The sequence below is a fragment of the Oncorhynchus tshawytscha genome, unplaced genomic scaffold (genome assembly GCF_018296145.1).
Source record: "Oncorhynchus tshawytscha isolate Ot180627B unplaced genomic scaffold, Otsh_v2.0 Un_scaffold_10234_pilon_pilon, whole genome shotgun sequence".
Classification (NCBI taxonomy): domain Eukaryota; kingdom Metazoa; phylum Chordata; class Actinopteri; order Salmoniformes; family Salmonidae; genus Oncorhynchus; species Oncorhynchus tshawytscha.
Window position 1 is genome coordinate 98939 of NW_024609550.1, and position 13204 is coordinate 112142.

Below are 13204 nucleotides of genomic sequence, written 5' to 3' on the forward strand. Positions count from 1 at the left end.
TTGAGGAAGTGAGCCGTCATAGGAAGGAGACTAGAGCAGACCTGGTCTCAGTTGAGGAAGTGAGCCGTCATAGGAAGGAGACTAGAGCAGACCTGGTCTCAGTTGAGGAAGTGAGCCGTCATAGAAAGGAGACTCGAGCAGAACTAGTCTCAGTTGAGGAAGTGAGCCGTCATAGGAAAGAGACTAGAGCAGACCTGGTCTCAGTTGAGGAAGTGAGCCGTCATAGGAAGGAGACTAGAGCAGACCTGGTCTCAGTTGAGGAAGTGAGCCATCATAGGAAAGAAACTAGAGCAGACCTGGTCTCAGTTGAGGAAGTGAGCCGTCATAGGAAGGAGACTAGAGCAGACCTGGTCTCAGTTGAGGAAGTGAGCTGTCGTAGGAAGGAGACTCGAGTAGACCTAGTCTCAGTTGAGGAGGTGAGCTGTCATAGGAAGGAGACTAGAGCAGACCTGGTCTCAGTTGAGGAGGTGAGCCGTCACAGGAAGGAGACTAGACCCAGAGGTTCTGGTTCTGACGTTTGAACGCTCCAGGAAGGTCCGTTTACTTCGTGCTGTTAAAACGTATCACCGGGGAAGTTCCCCCTCGGAGTAAATAACTGGTGAAACAAGCCATGAAATGTTTTCAGCGCCTGTGAGCCCACGGAGCTGCTGCTGCTGGCAGGGTAGGAAGGAACCAAACAGATTGTTTTAACCAATAGATTGTTGAAATAGGAAAATGTACACATACATCACACTCTTATGAACATTGAAAACATAATCCATTAATTACTTAATATATATACTTTTCTATTATTTTTTATTTTATTTTTTGGACCAATCACAAGTGGAGCGTCGCCCCTAGCGCCCTGTGGGCGGGCCCCCACTGAGTTTTAACTATTACCTACAATAGTTATTCGGTGACATAATGCAAAACACACCTTGACAAGACAGCAGTAACCCATTCTAATAGAGAGAACAGCATCTTTGAAGTGTGTGAGCAGGCTGGCCAGTTACCAACCCCCACCAGACAGACAGACAGACAGACAGACAGAAGTGATGCTGGTGAGCTACCACCCCCATCAGACAGACAGACAGACAGACAGACAGACAGACAGACAGACAGACAGACAGACAGACAGACAGACAGACAGACAGACAGACAGACAGACAGACAGACAGACAGACAGACAGACAGACAGACAGACAGACAGACAGACAGACAGACAGACAGACAGACAGACAGACAGTGGTGAGAAAGACAAACAGCGTCAGGTGTAGACAGATGATTAAAGCAGCAGAACTAAAGGACTGACAAGGCAGTGGTGTGTTGAGTCTCTCAGGTGGTCCTGGTATTGATCCAGTATTGGTTTGGATTGGTATTGATTACAGGACGATGGCCTCCTGTGGGGCGACTCTACACGACCTCACACTGGGGTCTGCTCACACCACTCAGAAACAATCAACCCTCGTTATTATGTAATGGCAGTAGTTCATAGAATATACACAATTATACAACTTAGACATCACATAACCCTAAGCCTAACAATAAACCTAACCTTTAACCTAAGCCTAAGCCTAACCCTAAACCTAAGCCTAACAATAAACCTAACCTTAAACCTAACCCTAAACCTAAACCTAACCTTAAACCTAACCCTAATCCTAAACCTAAGCCTAAGCCTAACCCTAACCTTAAACCTAAGCCTAAGCCTAACAATAAACCTAACCTTAAGCCTAAACCTAAACTTAACACTAGCACTAACCCTCAGATAACATGGTCATCCTTGTTAATATGAATTAATATGCACTTGCACTCATCATAAAGTTTACAACTTTGACGTCACATATCCCTAAGCCTAAACCTAAGCCTAAGCCTAGACCTAAGCCTAAACCTAAGCCTAAGCCTAAACCTAACACTAGCACTAACCCTCAGATAACATGGTCATCATTGTGAATATGAATTAATACTGCTCTTGCACTCATCATGAAGGTAAACTGAACACTCTAAGATTCAGTGTCCGTATTCAAGAGTCTTGTCATTTTAACGTCTATTTCTGATGTTAAAGAATCCATAGCAGACCTCCTCCTTTTCTGCGGTCCGAGTCTCCCAGACCTCCTTTTCTGCGGTCCGAGTCTCCCAGACCTCCTTTTCTGCGGTCCGAGTCTCCCAGACCTCCTCCTTTTCTGCGGTCCGAGTCTCCCAGACCTCCTCCTTTTCTGCGGTCCGAGTCTCCCAGACCTCCTCCTTTTCTGCGGTCCGAGTCTCCCAGACCTCCTTTTCTGCGGTCCGAGTCTCCCAGACCTCCTCCTTTTCTGCGGTCCGAGTCTCCCAGACCTCCTCCTTTTCTGCGGTTCGAGTCTCCCAGATCTCCTCCTTTTTGCGGTCCGAGTCTCCCAGACCTCCTTTTCTGCGGTCCGAGTCTCCCAGACCTCCTCCTTTCCTGCGGTCAGAGTCTCCCAGACCTCCTCCTTTTTGCGGTCCGAGTCTCCCAGACCTCCTTTTCTGCGGTCCGAGTCTCCCAGACCTCCTCCTTTCCTGCGGTCAGAGTCTCCCAGACCTCCTCCTTTTCTGCGGTCCGAGTCTCCTGAAGTGTTTGAGCTCCTCAAGGAGAAGTGGTTCCTTTGATGTGTGTTAGAATGTGTTTAAAAGCCGCTGAGTGGCAGCTGAGAGGTGAATTGGAGCGTTGTGGATGAGGGACGCTGGGAAGGAAGGAAGGGCATGTACCAACAGACCTAGACCCTGAGTGATGGCGATGAGACAGGAGGATCATGGGTAATAGGACACCTCCTCGCCCCCCCTCCCTCGTCTCCCCCTGTATCCTCCGTCAGCACAGTCATCCTAATCACAGCTGTGGAATCTCTCTTTAGGTTTATACTGAAGAACATGTCACCTCATCTTAGAGAGACAATCTGCAGTAGACACATCCATTTTTGGACTTATAAATGAATGATATACAGGTGTATCCATTGATTCTTGAAGAATATAACTGGTCAGTGGCAGGTAAACTAGTGGTTGGAGCGTTGGGCCAGTAACCGAAAGGTTGCTAGATCGAATCCCTAAGCTGAAGAGGTAAAAATCTGTCTTTCTGCCCCTGAAAAAGGCAGTTAACCCCACTGTTCCTGGGCCGTCACTGTAAATACGAGTTTGTTCTTAACTGACTCGCCCAGTTAAATAAAGGTAAAATAAATTGCCTCATGCGCTTAGGTCAACTGTGACACTCAAAATATCAGCTTGTTTTTCTCCAATATGCCTAAACAAAGGAAGTGAATAGCCTCAGAACACGGTTCAAACTATCATGGTGTTGTATTAGACAATCAGTCCTTGTATCTACAGCTCTGTCTATGAAATGGAGAGTGGTCACATTTCTCCGGCCCCATTACTCAGCTTTTTAGCAAAACAGTGGAGGGGAAAAGGCTTTGTTTTTTGTTTCAACTGCTGATTGCAGCTTTAAAGAATCTCTTCAGCAGGGCAGTAAACTACAGACTGTGTGTATGGTATCTCTTCAGCAGGGCAGTAAACTACAGACTGTGTGTATGGTATCTCTTCAGCAGGGCAGTAAACTACAGACTGTGTGTATGGTATCTCTTCAGCAGGGCAGTAAACTACAGACTGTGTGTATGGTATCTCTTCAGCAGGGCAGTAAACTACAGACTGTGTGTATGGTATCTCTTCAGCAGGGCAGTAAACTACAGACTGTGTGTATGGTATCTCTTCAGCAGGGCAGTATCTCTTCAGCAGGGCAGTAAACTCAGCAGGGCAGTAAACAGACTGTGTGTATGGTATCTCTTCAGCAGGGCAGTAAAAACTTCAGCAGGGCAGTAAACTGTGTGTATGGTATCTCTTCAGCAGGGCAGTCAGCATGGGCAGGGCAGACTGTGTGTATGGTATCTCTTCAGCAGGGCAGTAAACTACAGACTGTGTGTATGGTATCTCTTCAGCAGGGCAGTAAACTACAGACTGTGTGTATGTAATCTTCTGTTCTTTTGTTTTCCTTTCTTGACATCGGGAATAAAATCGGGAGAAAGATGATATTTCCGGAGATTGTAACATTCAACAAGGCTGTCCGAAGCATATTGATCCTTGGAATCGGTGGGGAAACTGGACCTGGTTAAGATGAAACGCAAGAGTGAACTTTAAAAGAGGTCTCTGTCATCCCTGTATCACCACATGTCAGGGCGTGGGTGTGCTTTTCCAGTCATAGGAAAATGGCAGTGTGATGTGTGACGAGGTCCCGTGTCACTGGTTGTTCATCGACTGTGACACATTTCCTGCGGACCTTCCTGACTGGACTGGAGTGGAAGTGTACAATAGTTGTGCCAAATTGAATGTAACATGTTTAAATGCAAGGTACCCATGAAAAGGAAAAAAAACCCAGCACGCTAATGAAAGCTCCCACATGCAATGTAATGGATCTCACAGACACTCAACAGGTTGACAGATTCACCAAAGCATATTGGCTATAATTCAGCTAGACACTGTAAGCAAAAACAGGTTTGTCAGATTCCCCAAAAGCATATTGGCTGCATTTCAGCTAGACACTGCAAACAAAACATCTAAGAGTTAATACAGGAAGTACAAACAAGGAAGTACAAAACAACGTGTAAGGTAGACAAACCATTGGCTTGCCAACCTGCTGAAGTAAAGATAATGATTATAAATGTTGTGTGGAACAATACTCAGTCTCACAGACAGATGGCAGCAGAGAGTCATACTCCTGATTTTCACTGTGGAACAATACTCAGTCTCACAGATAAGTGGCAGCAGAGAGGCAGAGTTCTGATTTTCACTGTAGAACGATACTCAGTCCCACAGGCAGATGGCAGCAGAGAGTCATAGTTCTGATTTTCACTGTAGAACGATACTCAGTCCCACAGACAGATGGCAGCAGAGAGTCATACTCCTGATTTTCATTGAAGAACAATACTCAGTCCCACAGACAGATGGCAGCAGAGAGTCATAGTTCTGACTGATTCTAACTGTGGAACAGATTGGGGAGTGTATTGTTGCTGCCCCCCAAGTGACAGAACAACAAGGCCGTCGTTCATTTGGCGTGAAGAGAAATGTTTATAGCTGTTATTTGTGCTTTATTGATTCTTAGCATATGTGTTGTGTTTCTGTCCTTTGTGTGTTGTGTTTTTGGGTCCATCCTCTAAATACAGTCTCTTCCTCATGTTGACCTTTAGAGAGAGACTGAAATAATAATTCCTGTAACCTAGGCTACACAGGTCTGCATTTTACACAGACAGCACAATTCTGATTTACTTTTCACTAAATGGTCTTTTGACCCTAACCGATCAGAAAAATATCCGATGTGAAAAGATCTGATGTAATTGGTCCAAAGATCAGAATTGGGCTGCGTGTGTAAACGTAGCCATATAGTTCTAGGCTACGTCAGCTACTGAATTTTTTTTTTTTTTTTTTAAGATAACTACACCAGTGATGTCATAGATACAGGAACTCAACCTGTCGATACAAGTAGGTCAAAGTGTATTTTACAGCATCAAGGACTTTAAGAATTCATGTTCCTAAAATGAAAGATACCCTGGAGCGTACAAAACATTAAGAACACCTAATCCTAGTTGGAACGAGCAGGCGTTCTTAATGTTTTGTACGCTCAGTGTCAACCCCGGTGATTCTTGAAGAACATAACTCATAGATGCTTCGTGTGCTTTGGTTCAACTGTCGTATCCCATCAGCATTCAAAATATCAGCTTGTTTTACCAATTTGTTTTGTAAACAATGGAAATGTAGATTCACACTTGTATAGCCTTAAAAACATTGCTAAAACTATCATCTTGATATTTTTCCAACAGGTAAGTTGACTGAGAACACGTTCTCATTTACAGCAACGACCTGGGGAATAGTTACAGGGATGAATGAGACAATTGTAAGCTGGGGATGACTAGGTGGCCAGGATAGTATGAGTGTCATGGGATCTTTAGTGACCTCAGAGCCAGGACACCTGTTTAACGTCCCATTCAAAAGACACAACACCCTACACAGGGCAATGTCCCCAATCACTGCACTGGGGCATTTATTTTTTTTGACCACAGGAAAGGGTGACTCCTACTGGCTCTCCAACACCACATCCAGCAGCGTCTGGTCTCCCATCTAGGGACCGACTAGGACCAACCTTGCTTAGCTTCAGAAGCAAGCCAGCACTGGGATGCAGGGTGGTATGCTGCTGGCTATATAATGGATGGTGAGTCTTTGTATACAAAGCTCTGTCACATGAGTTTGAGAGGGAGACATTCCTGTAGCCCCATCTTTCAGCTGTTGGTGGGGGTGGTAGGTTTGTTATTTGTAAGAATTGCAGATTGCCCCTTTAAGTGAGAAAATCCTAAATATCCACACGGTTTATTATTAGAATTGACATTTTAGAGAATATATATTATGATGTATTTATGGAAGAAACCAATGTATTGTCTTCTGGTATTTAACAAAACAAACTATATGGTAGTGTAATCAACTTGCTGTATACTTCTCTTTTCAGCTAAACACACCATTAAACTTACGCTATTTTACTAAGCAGGCAGTGTCATTTTTTAAAGCATTTTGAATTCAATTGGAATGTAAATGTCAGCTATTCATAAATATATAAACAGAAAGCGAGAGTAAAATGTAGTAACGATGAAACAAGGTGATCTGAGTTAATTATATATTAGCCTGTGAGATATGTTATAAGAGCTCTGATCAGTCCTGGATCCTACACGCCCATTTCAAGGACACTGAGTTTTACTATTCAACACAGTGTCAGTGTCAGTCTGTTAGGGAGATGTTGTTGTCAGGATCTTATGAATCTGTATCCTGACGTGTGCATATATATATTAATACATCATGATCTCTTTAGGAGCGTCCTCCGTGGGCCTCTGCTGCTCCTGTCTGTGTGTGTAGGCAGCGTGCTCAAACAGATACACCAGGAGGATGGCTAGCAGACTCAGCACCATGTAGGGGATCAGCAGGAAGTATCCCACCTGGAACTCTGAGGTCTTGTCCTTCAGGTTGACTGAAACGATTCCCACGTCGTTCTTAACCAGGTCTTCAGACATTTCGGTCAGCTGGACGTTCACTACGTACAGGATGAGCACCAGGAAGGAGATGCACGCTGGGGCAAAGAACAAAGAGGAGGTTAAAAAGAGTACTACTACTACTGCTACTACTACTACTACTACTACTACTACTACTACTACTACTACTACTACTACTACTACTACTACTACTACTACTACTACTACTACTACTACTACTACTACTACTACTACTACTACTACTACTACTACTACTACTACTACTATTACTACTACTACTACTACTATTAGTTCTACTACTATTAGTTCTACTACTACTACTACTACTACTACTACTACTACTATTAGTTATACTACTACTACTATTACTACTACTACTACTATTAGTGCAACTACTATTACTACCACTACTACTATTAGTTCTACTACTACCACTACTATTAGTTATAGTACTATTAGTACTACTACTATTAGTTCTACTATTACTACTTCTACTACTATTAGTTATAGTACTACACCTTTTAGTTCTACTACTATTAGTGCTACTACTATTAGTACTACTACTATTACTACTACTATTAGTTCTACTACTATTAGTACTACTACAACTATTAGTTCTACTACTACTACTATTAGTTACACCTACTTTAGTTCTACTACTATTAGTACTACTACTATTAGTTCTACTACTATTACTACTACTACTATTACTACTACTACTATTAGCACTACTATTGGTTCTACTACTACTGCTACTATTAGTACTAATACAACTATTAGTTCTACTACTACTACTATTAGTTCTACTACTATTAGTTATACTACTACTATTAGTTACTACTACTATTAGTTCTACTACTATTACTACTACTACTATTAGTTCTACTACTATTACTACTACTACTATTATTAGTTCTACTACTATTAGTTATACTACTATTAGTTACTACTATTACTACTATTAGTACTACTACTACTACTACTACTACTACTACTACTACTATTATTACTATTAGTTCTACTACTATTAGTACTACTACTATTAGTGCAACTACTATTACTACTACTACTACTATTAGTTCTACTACTACTACTATTAGTTCTACTACTATTAGTACTACTACTATTACTACTATTATTACTACTACTACTACTATTAGTTCTACTACTACTACTACTACTACTACTATTAGTTCTACTACTACTACTATACTACTATTAGTACTACTACTATTTGTACTACTACTATTAGTACTACTACTATTAGTTCTACTACTACTGCTACTATTAGTACTACTACAACTATTAGTTCTACTACTACTACTATTAGTTCCACTACTATTGGTTCTACTACTATTATTACTACTACTACTATTAGTTACTACTACTATTAGTACTATTACTACTACTATTAGTTCTACTACTATTACTACTACTACTACTACTACTACTACTACTATTAGTTCTACTACTACTACTATTAGTTCTACTACTATTAGTTCTACTACTACTACTATTAGTGCCACTACTATTAGTTATACTACTATTACTAATACTACTACTACTCCTACTATTAGTTCTACTACTACTACTATTAGTTCTACTACTACTACTACTATTAGTTCTACTACTACTATTATTTGTACTACTACTATTAGTACTACTACTATTAGTTCTACTACTATTACTACTACTATTAATTATACTACTATTAGTTATACTACTACTATTAGTTATACTACTATTAGTTATACTACTATTACTACTACTATTAGTTCTACTACTTTTACTACTACTATTAGTTCTACTACTATTACTACTACTACTACTATTAGTTCTACTACTATTAGTTCTACTACTATTAGTTCTACTACTACTACTATTAGTTCTACTACTATTAGCTCTACTACTATTACTAATACTACTACTACTACTACTACTACTATTAGTTCTACTACTACTATTAGTTCTACTACTATTAGTACTACTACTACTACTATTAGTTATACTACTATTAGTTACTACTACTATTAGTTATACTACTACTATTAGTTATACTACTACTATTAGTTATACTACTACTACTATTAGTTCTACTACTTTTACTACTACTATTAGTTCTACTACTATTACTACTACTACTATTCGTTCTACTACTATTAGTTCTACTACTATTAGTTCTACTACTACTGCTATTAATTCTACTACTATTAGTTCTACTACTATTAGTTCTACTACTACTACTATTAGTTCTACTACTATTAGTTCTACTACTATTAGTTCTACTACTACTACTACTACTACTACTACTTAGTTATACCTATTAGTTTATACCTTCAGGTATTTCACTATTGGGACTAAATAGGGTTTGAACTACTACTATTAGTTCCTTCAGGTATTTCATATGGGACTAAATAGGGTTTACTACTACACAACCTTCAGGTATTTCATATGGGACTAAATAGGGCTTGAACCCACAACCTTCAGGTATTTCATATGGGACTAAATAGGGTTTGATCCCACACTATTATTTCCTGGGACTCAGGTATTTCTATTATGGGACTAAATAGGGTTTGAACCCACAACCTTCAGGTATTTCATATGGGACTAAATAGTGTTTGATCCCACAACCTTCAGGTATTTCATATGGGACTAAATAGGGTTTGAACCCACAACCTTCAGGTATTTCATATGGGACTAAATAGGGTTTGAACCCACAACCTTCAGGTATTTCATATGGGACTAAATAGGGTTTGAACCCACAACCTTCAGGTATTTCATATGGGACTAAATAGGGTTTGATCCCACAACCTTCAGGTATTTCATATGGGACTAAATAGGGTTTGAACCCACAACCTTCAGGTATTTCATATGGGACTAAATAGGGTTTGAACCCACAACCTTCAGGTATTTCATATGGGACTAAATAGGGTTTGATCCCACAACCTTCAGGTGTGCCGCTGATGGGCTGCCCTCTTTTTTTGCTTGATTGATTGAACGAATTGATAACAAACTTTATTAATCTTTACCACTGCCAGAGCTGCATGTGTAGAGCCCTATGGGTCCCATGTACGTCTGGTAGGGGTTACTGACGCTGTTGTACAGAGTGATGAGGATGCTGCCCGCAGAGCAGAGCAGACACAGGGCCAGGAGGGTGATCACTATGCCGTGGAGGATCTGAGGAGCTCCACCTGTCTCTGCCAACTTCTCAAACACTGCACAGGCAGACCAAGAACAGGCAGGTTAGGAATATACACCAGTATTATGGTGAGTTCTACCACTACACAGGCAGAACAAGAACAGTCAGGTTAGGAATATACACTAGTATTATGGTGAGTTCTACCACTACACAGGCAGAACAAGAACAGGTCAGGTTAGGAATATACACTAGTATTATGGTGAGTTCTACCACTACACAGGCAGACCAAGAACAGTCAGGTTAGGAATATACACTCACTATGGTGAGTTCTACCACTACACAGGCAGAACAAGAACAGTCAGGTTAGGAATATACACTAGTATTATGGTGAGTTCTACCACTACACAGACAGAACAAGAACAGTCAGGTTAGGAATATACACTAGTATTATGGTGAGTTCTACCACTACACAGGCAGAACTAGAACAGTGCACTATGGTGAGTTCTACCACTACACAGGCAGAACTAGAACAGTCAGGTTAGGAATATACACCAGTATTATGGTGAGTTCTACCACTACACAGACAGAACAAGAACAGTCAGGTTAGGAATAAACACTAGTATTATGGTGAGTTCTACCACTACACAGGCAGAACAAGAACAGTCAGGTTAGGAATATACACTAGTATTATGGTGAGTTCTACCACTACACAGACAGAACTAGAACAGTCAGGTTAGGAATATACACTCACTATGGTGAATTCCACCAAGGGCTGAATTGTGGTACATTTATCTTAGCACCTTTTTTTCTCAAATAGTTTTCTTTCTAGAACCTAAAAGGGTTATTTTTGCTGTCCCCATAGGAGAACCCTTTGAAGAATCAATTTCGGGTTCCAGGTAGAACCCTTTTGGGTTCTATGAACAATCCTTTCCACAGAGAGTTCTATATGGAACCAAAAAAGGGTTCTACCGGGGAACCAACAAAGGGTTTACCCTAAAGGCACAGCTGAAGAACCCCTGTAACGTATCCGCTGGGAGTCGGGACAGGAAGTTCCGGGGGAGTGAATTGAATAAATAAATGAACAAAACAAGAAACACAAGTAGCGGTACAGACATGAAACATATGAACAGAAACAATAACATCTAGGGAACTTCACACTTACACTGTTGCATTGTTACAGTATGAAGTCAACGTTCTAGAACGTTATCACAGAACCTTTCTGCACACGTATAGAGGGACAGTGGTAGAGCACGATTAAAATATACCTTGAATTGTCTTTTCACCTCCGAACACTGGACAAGAACCTCTGGCGATCACCCCATAGAAAAGCTCATATGATATGTTGGCGGAGCCGTTGGTGAAAATGTTTTCAGGTCCAGAGCAAAGCATTTTGGAAACGGCCCATTCTGTCGACATCCCATAACCTAAAATCGCCACGGACACCGTAGTAGCCAGCGCGCTACCCAGAAAATGCAGAGCCTTCTTGGTGGAGGGCATTGTCACAATATTCCAGCCACACCGATGAAGGAGAAGATGAAGACGTCCAAACCCTTATTGGTTCTGTAACTCTCCGAATCAGCTTCAATAGCAGAGTAGTAGGCTGTAACCATCTACCCTTCTGGTGTCCCAAAGACAGGATAGGAGTTACAGACCACTGATTGGACAGGTGTGACGGTCTGAGGAGAGGACAGGCGTGACGGTCTGAGGAGAGGACAGGCGTGACGGTCTGAGGAGAGGACAGGTGTGACGGTCTGAGGAGAGGACAGGCGTGACGGTCTGAGGAGAGGACAGGCGTGACGGTCTGAGGAGAGGACAGGCGTGACGGTCTGAGGAGAGGACAGGCGTGACTAGCCTGTAGGTTATTAAACACCTCTAGATTACGAGGGTGAACTTTAGTCAGGGAAGAGAGAGAGATGGTTGTCATAGAGCTGATAACGTATTCCCAAACATCGTAAATGGGAGAGGCATCTGATTAATACCAAAAGGGGAAATAAATATACCTGAGGACTGAGTGCTCAGCATGTGGCGTAGTTTGTTCCAAATGAAGAAATAAGGATCTACCGTTTATTCCACATAAATAATTGCTAATAAGCTACAACACACCTTCAGGCATCATTACATGTCTTTAACCAGATAGTCAATATCACTCTCTAATTGTTATCACGAACTAGGTGGTTCCAGCCCTGAATGCTGATTGGCTGGCAGCTGTGGTATATCAGACCGTATACCATGGGAATGATAAAACATATATTTTTTTTACCGCTCTCATTAAGTTGGTAACCAGTTTATAATAGCAGTAAGGCACTTCAGGGGGGTTTGTGATATATGGCCAATATACCATGGCTAACGGGTGTATCCGGGCACTCCGTGTTGGGTCGTGCTTAAGAACAGTCCTCAGCCGTGGTATATTGGCCATATATCACACCCCTTCTCAGGTCTCACTGCTCCGTTAGACAATATTACCTTTACAATATACAGAGTAGTCACTAGTAACACACACACACACACACACACACACACACACACACACACACACACACACACACACACACACACAGCAACACAAACACACAGCAACACACACACACACACACACACACACACACACACACACACACACACACACACACACACACACACACACACACACACACACACACACACACACACACACACACACACACACACACACACACACACAGCAACAGTCACAGCCAATAAAAACATCAGAGACACCATGAAGGCCTTCGTATGATAAACAACATGTTTTATTGTCCCAACTCTTTTCAGCACCTCCCCTATGTACAGTGAGTGTCGAGCGAAACAAAATGACGTTTTCCTGCACGGGATCCAAAGTCCTCCTCTGGAAACAAGTCAGGCTAAATGAGGCCATAAAACAAAGCAGATGAATGATTTACTCTTCCCACTGCAATAGTTGAGAGTGATCAGCTTGTCATGGATAGGCTACACACTGTGACAGATAGACAAAGACCTAAAGACCTGCAGGTCAACCTCTATGGGGCTGCACAATAATACAATGTGCATAAATGTAGGACAGATT

At 41.5% G+C, this 13204-nt stretch overlaps 1 protein-coding gene across 1 annotated transcript; it reads right to left on the bottom strand.

The window, feature by feature from the left end:
- Window positions 1-4361: 4361 nt before the first annotated feature.
- On the bottom strand, window positions 4362-12005 carry LOC112241255 (clarin-3). The gene is made up of 3 exons (XM_042315850.1): window positions 11409-12005; window positions 10034-10219; window positions 4362-7081 (listed from the first exon to the last, which is right to left on the bottom strand). The coding sequence occupies exons 1-3, from the start codon at window positions 11638-11640 to the stop codon at window positions 6804-6806; spliced, it is 696 nt and encodes a 231-aa protein (XP_042171784.1). The 5' UTR covers window positions 11641-12005; the 3' UTR covers window positions 4362-6803.
- Between the last annotated feature and the right edge of the window lie 1199 nt (window positions 12006-13204).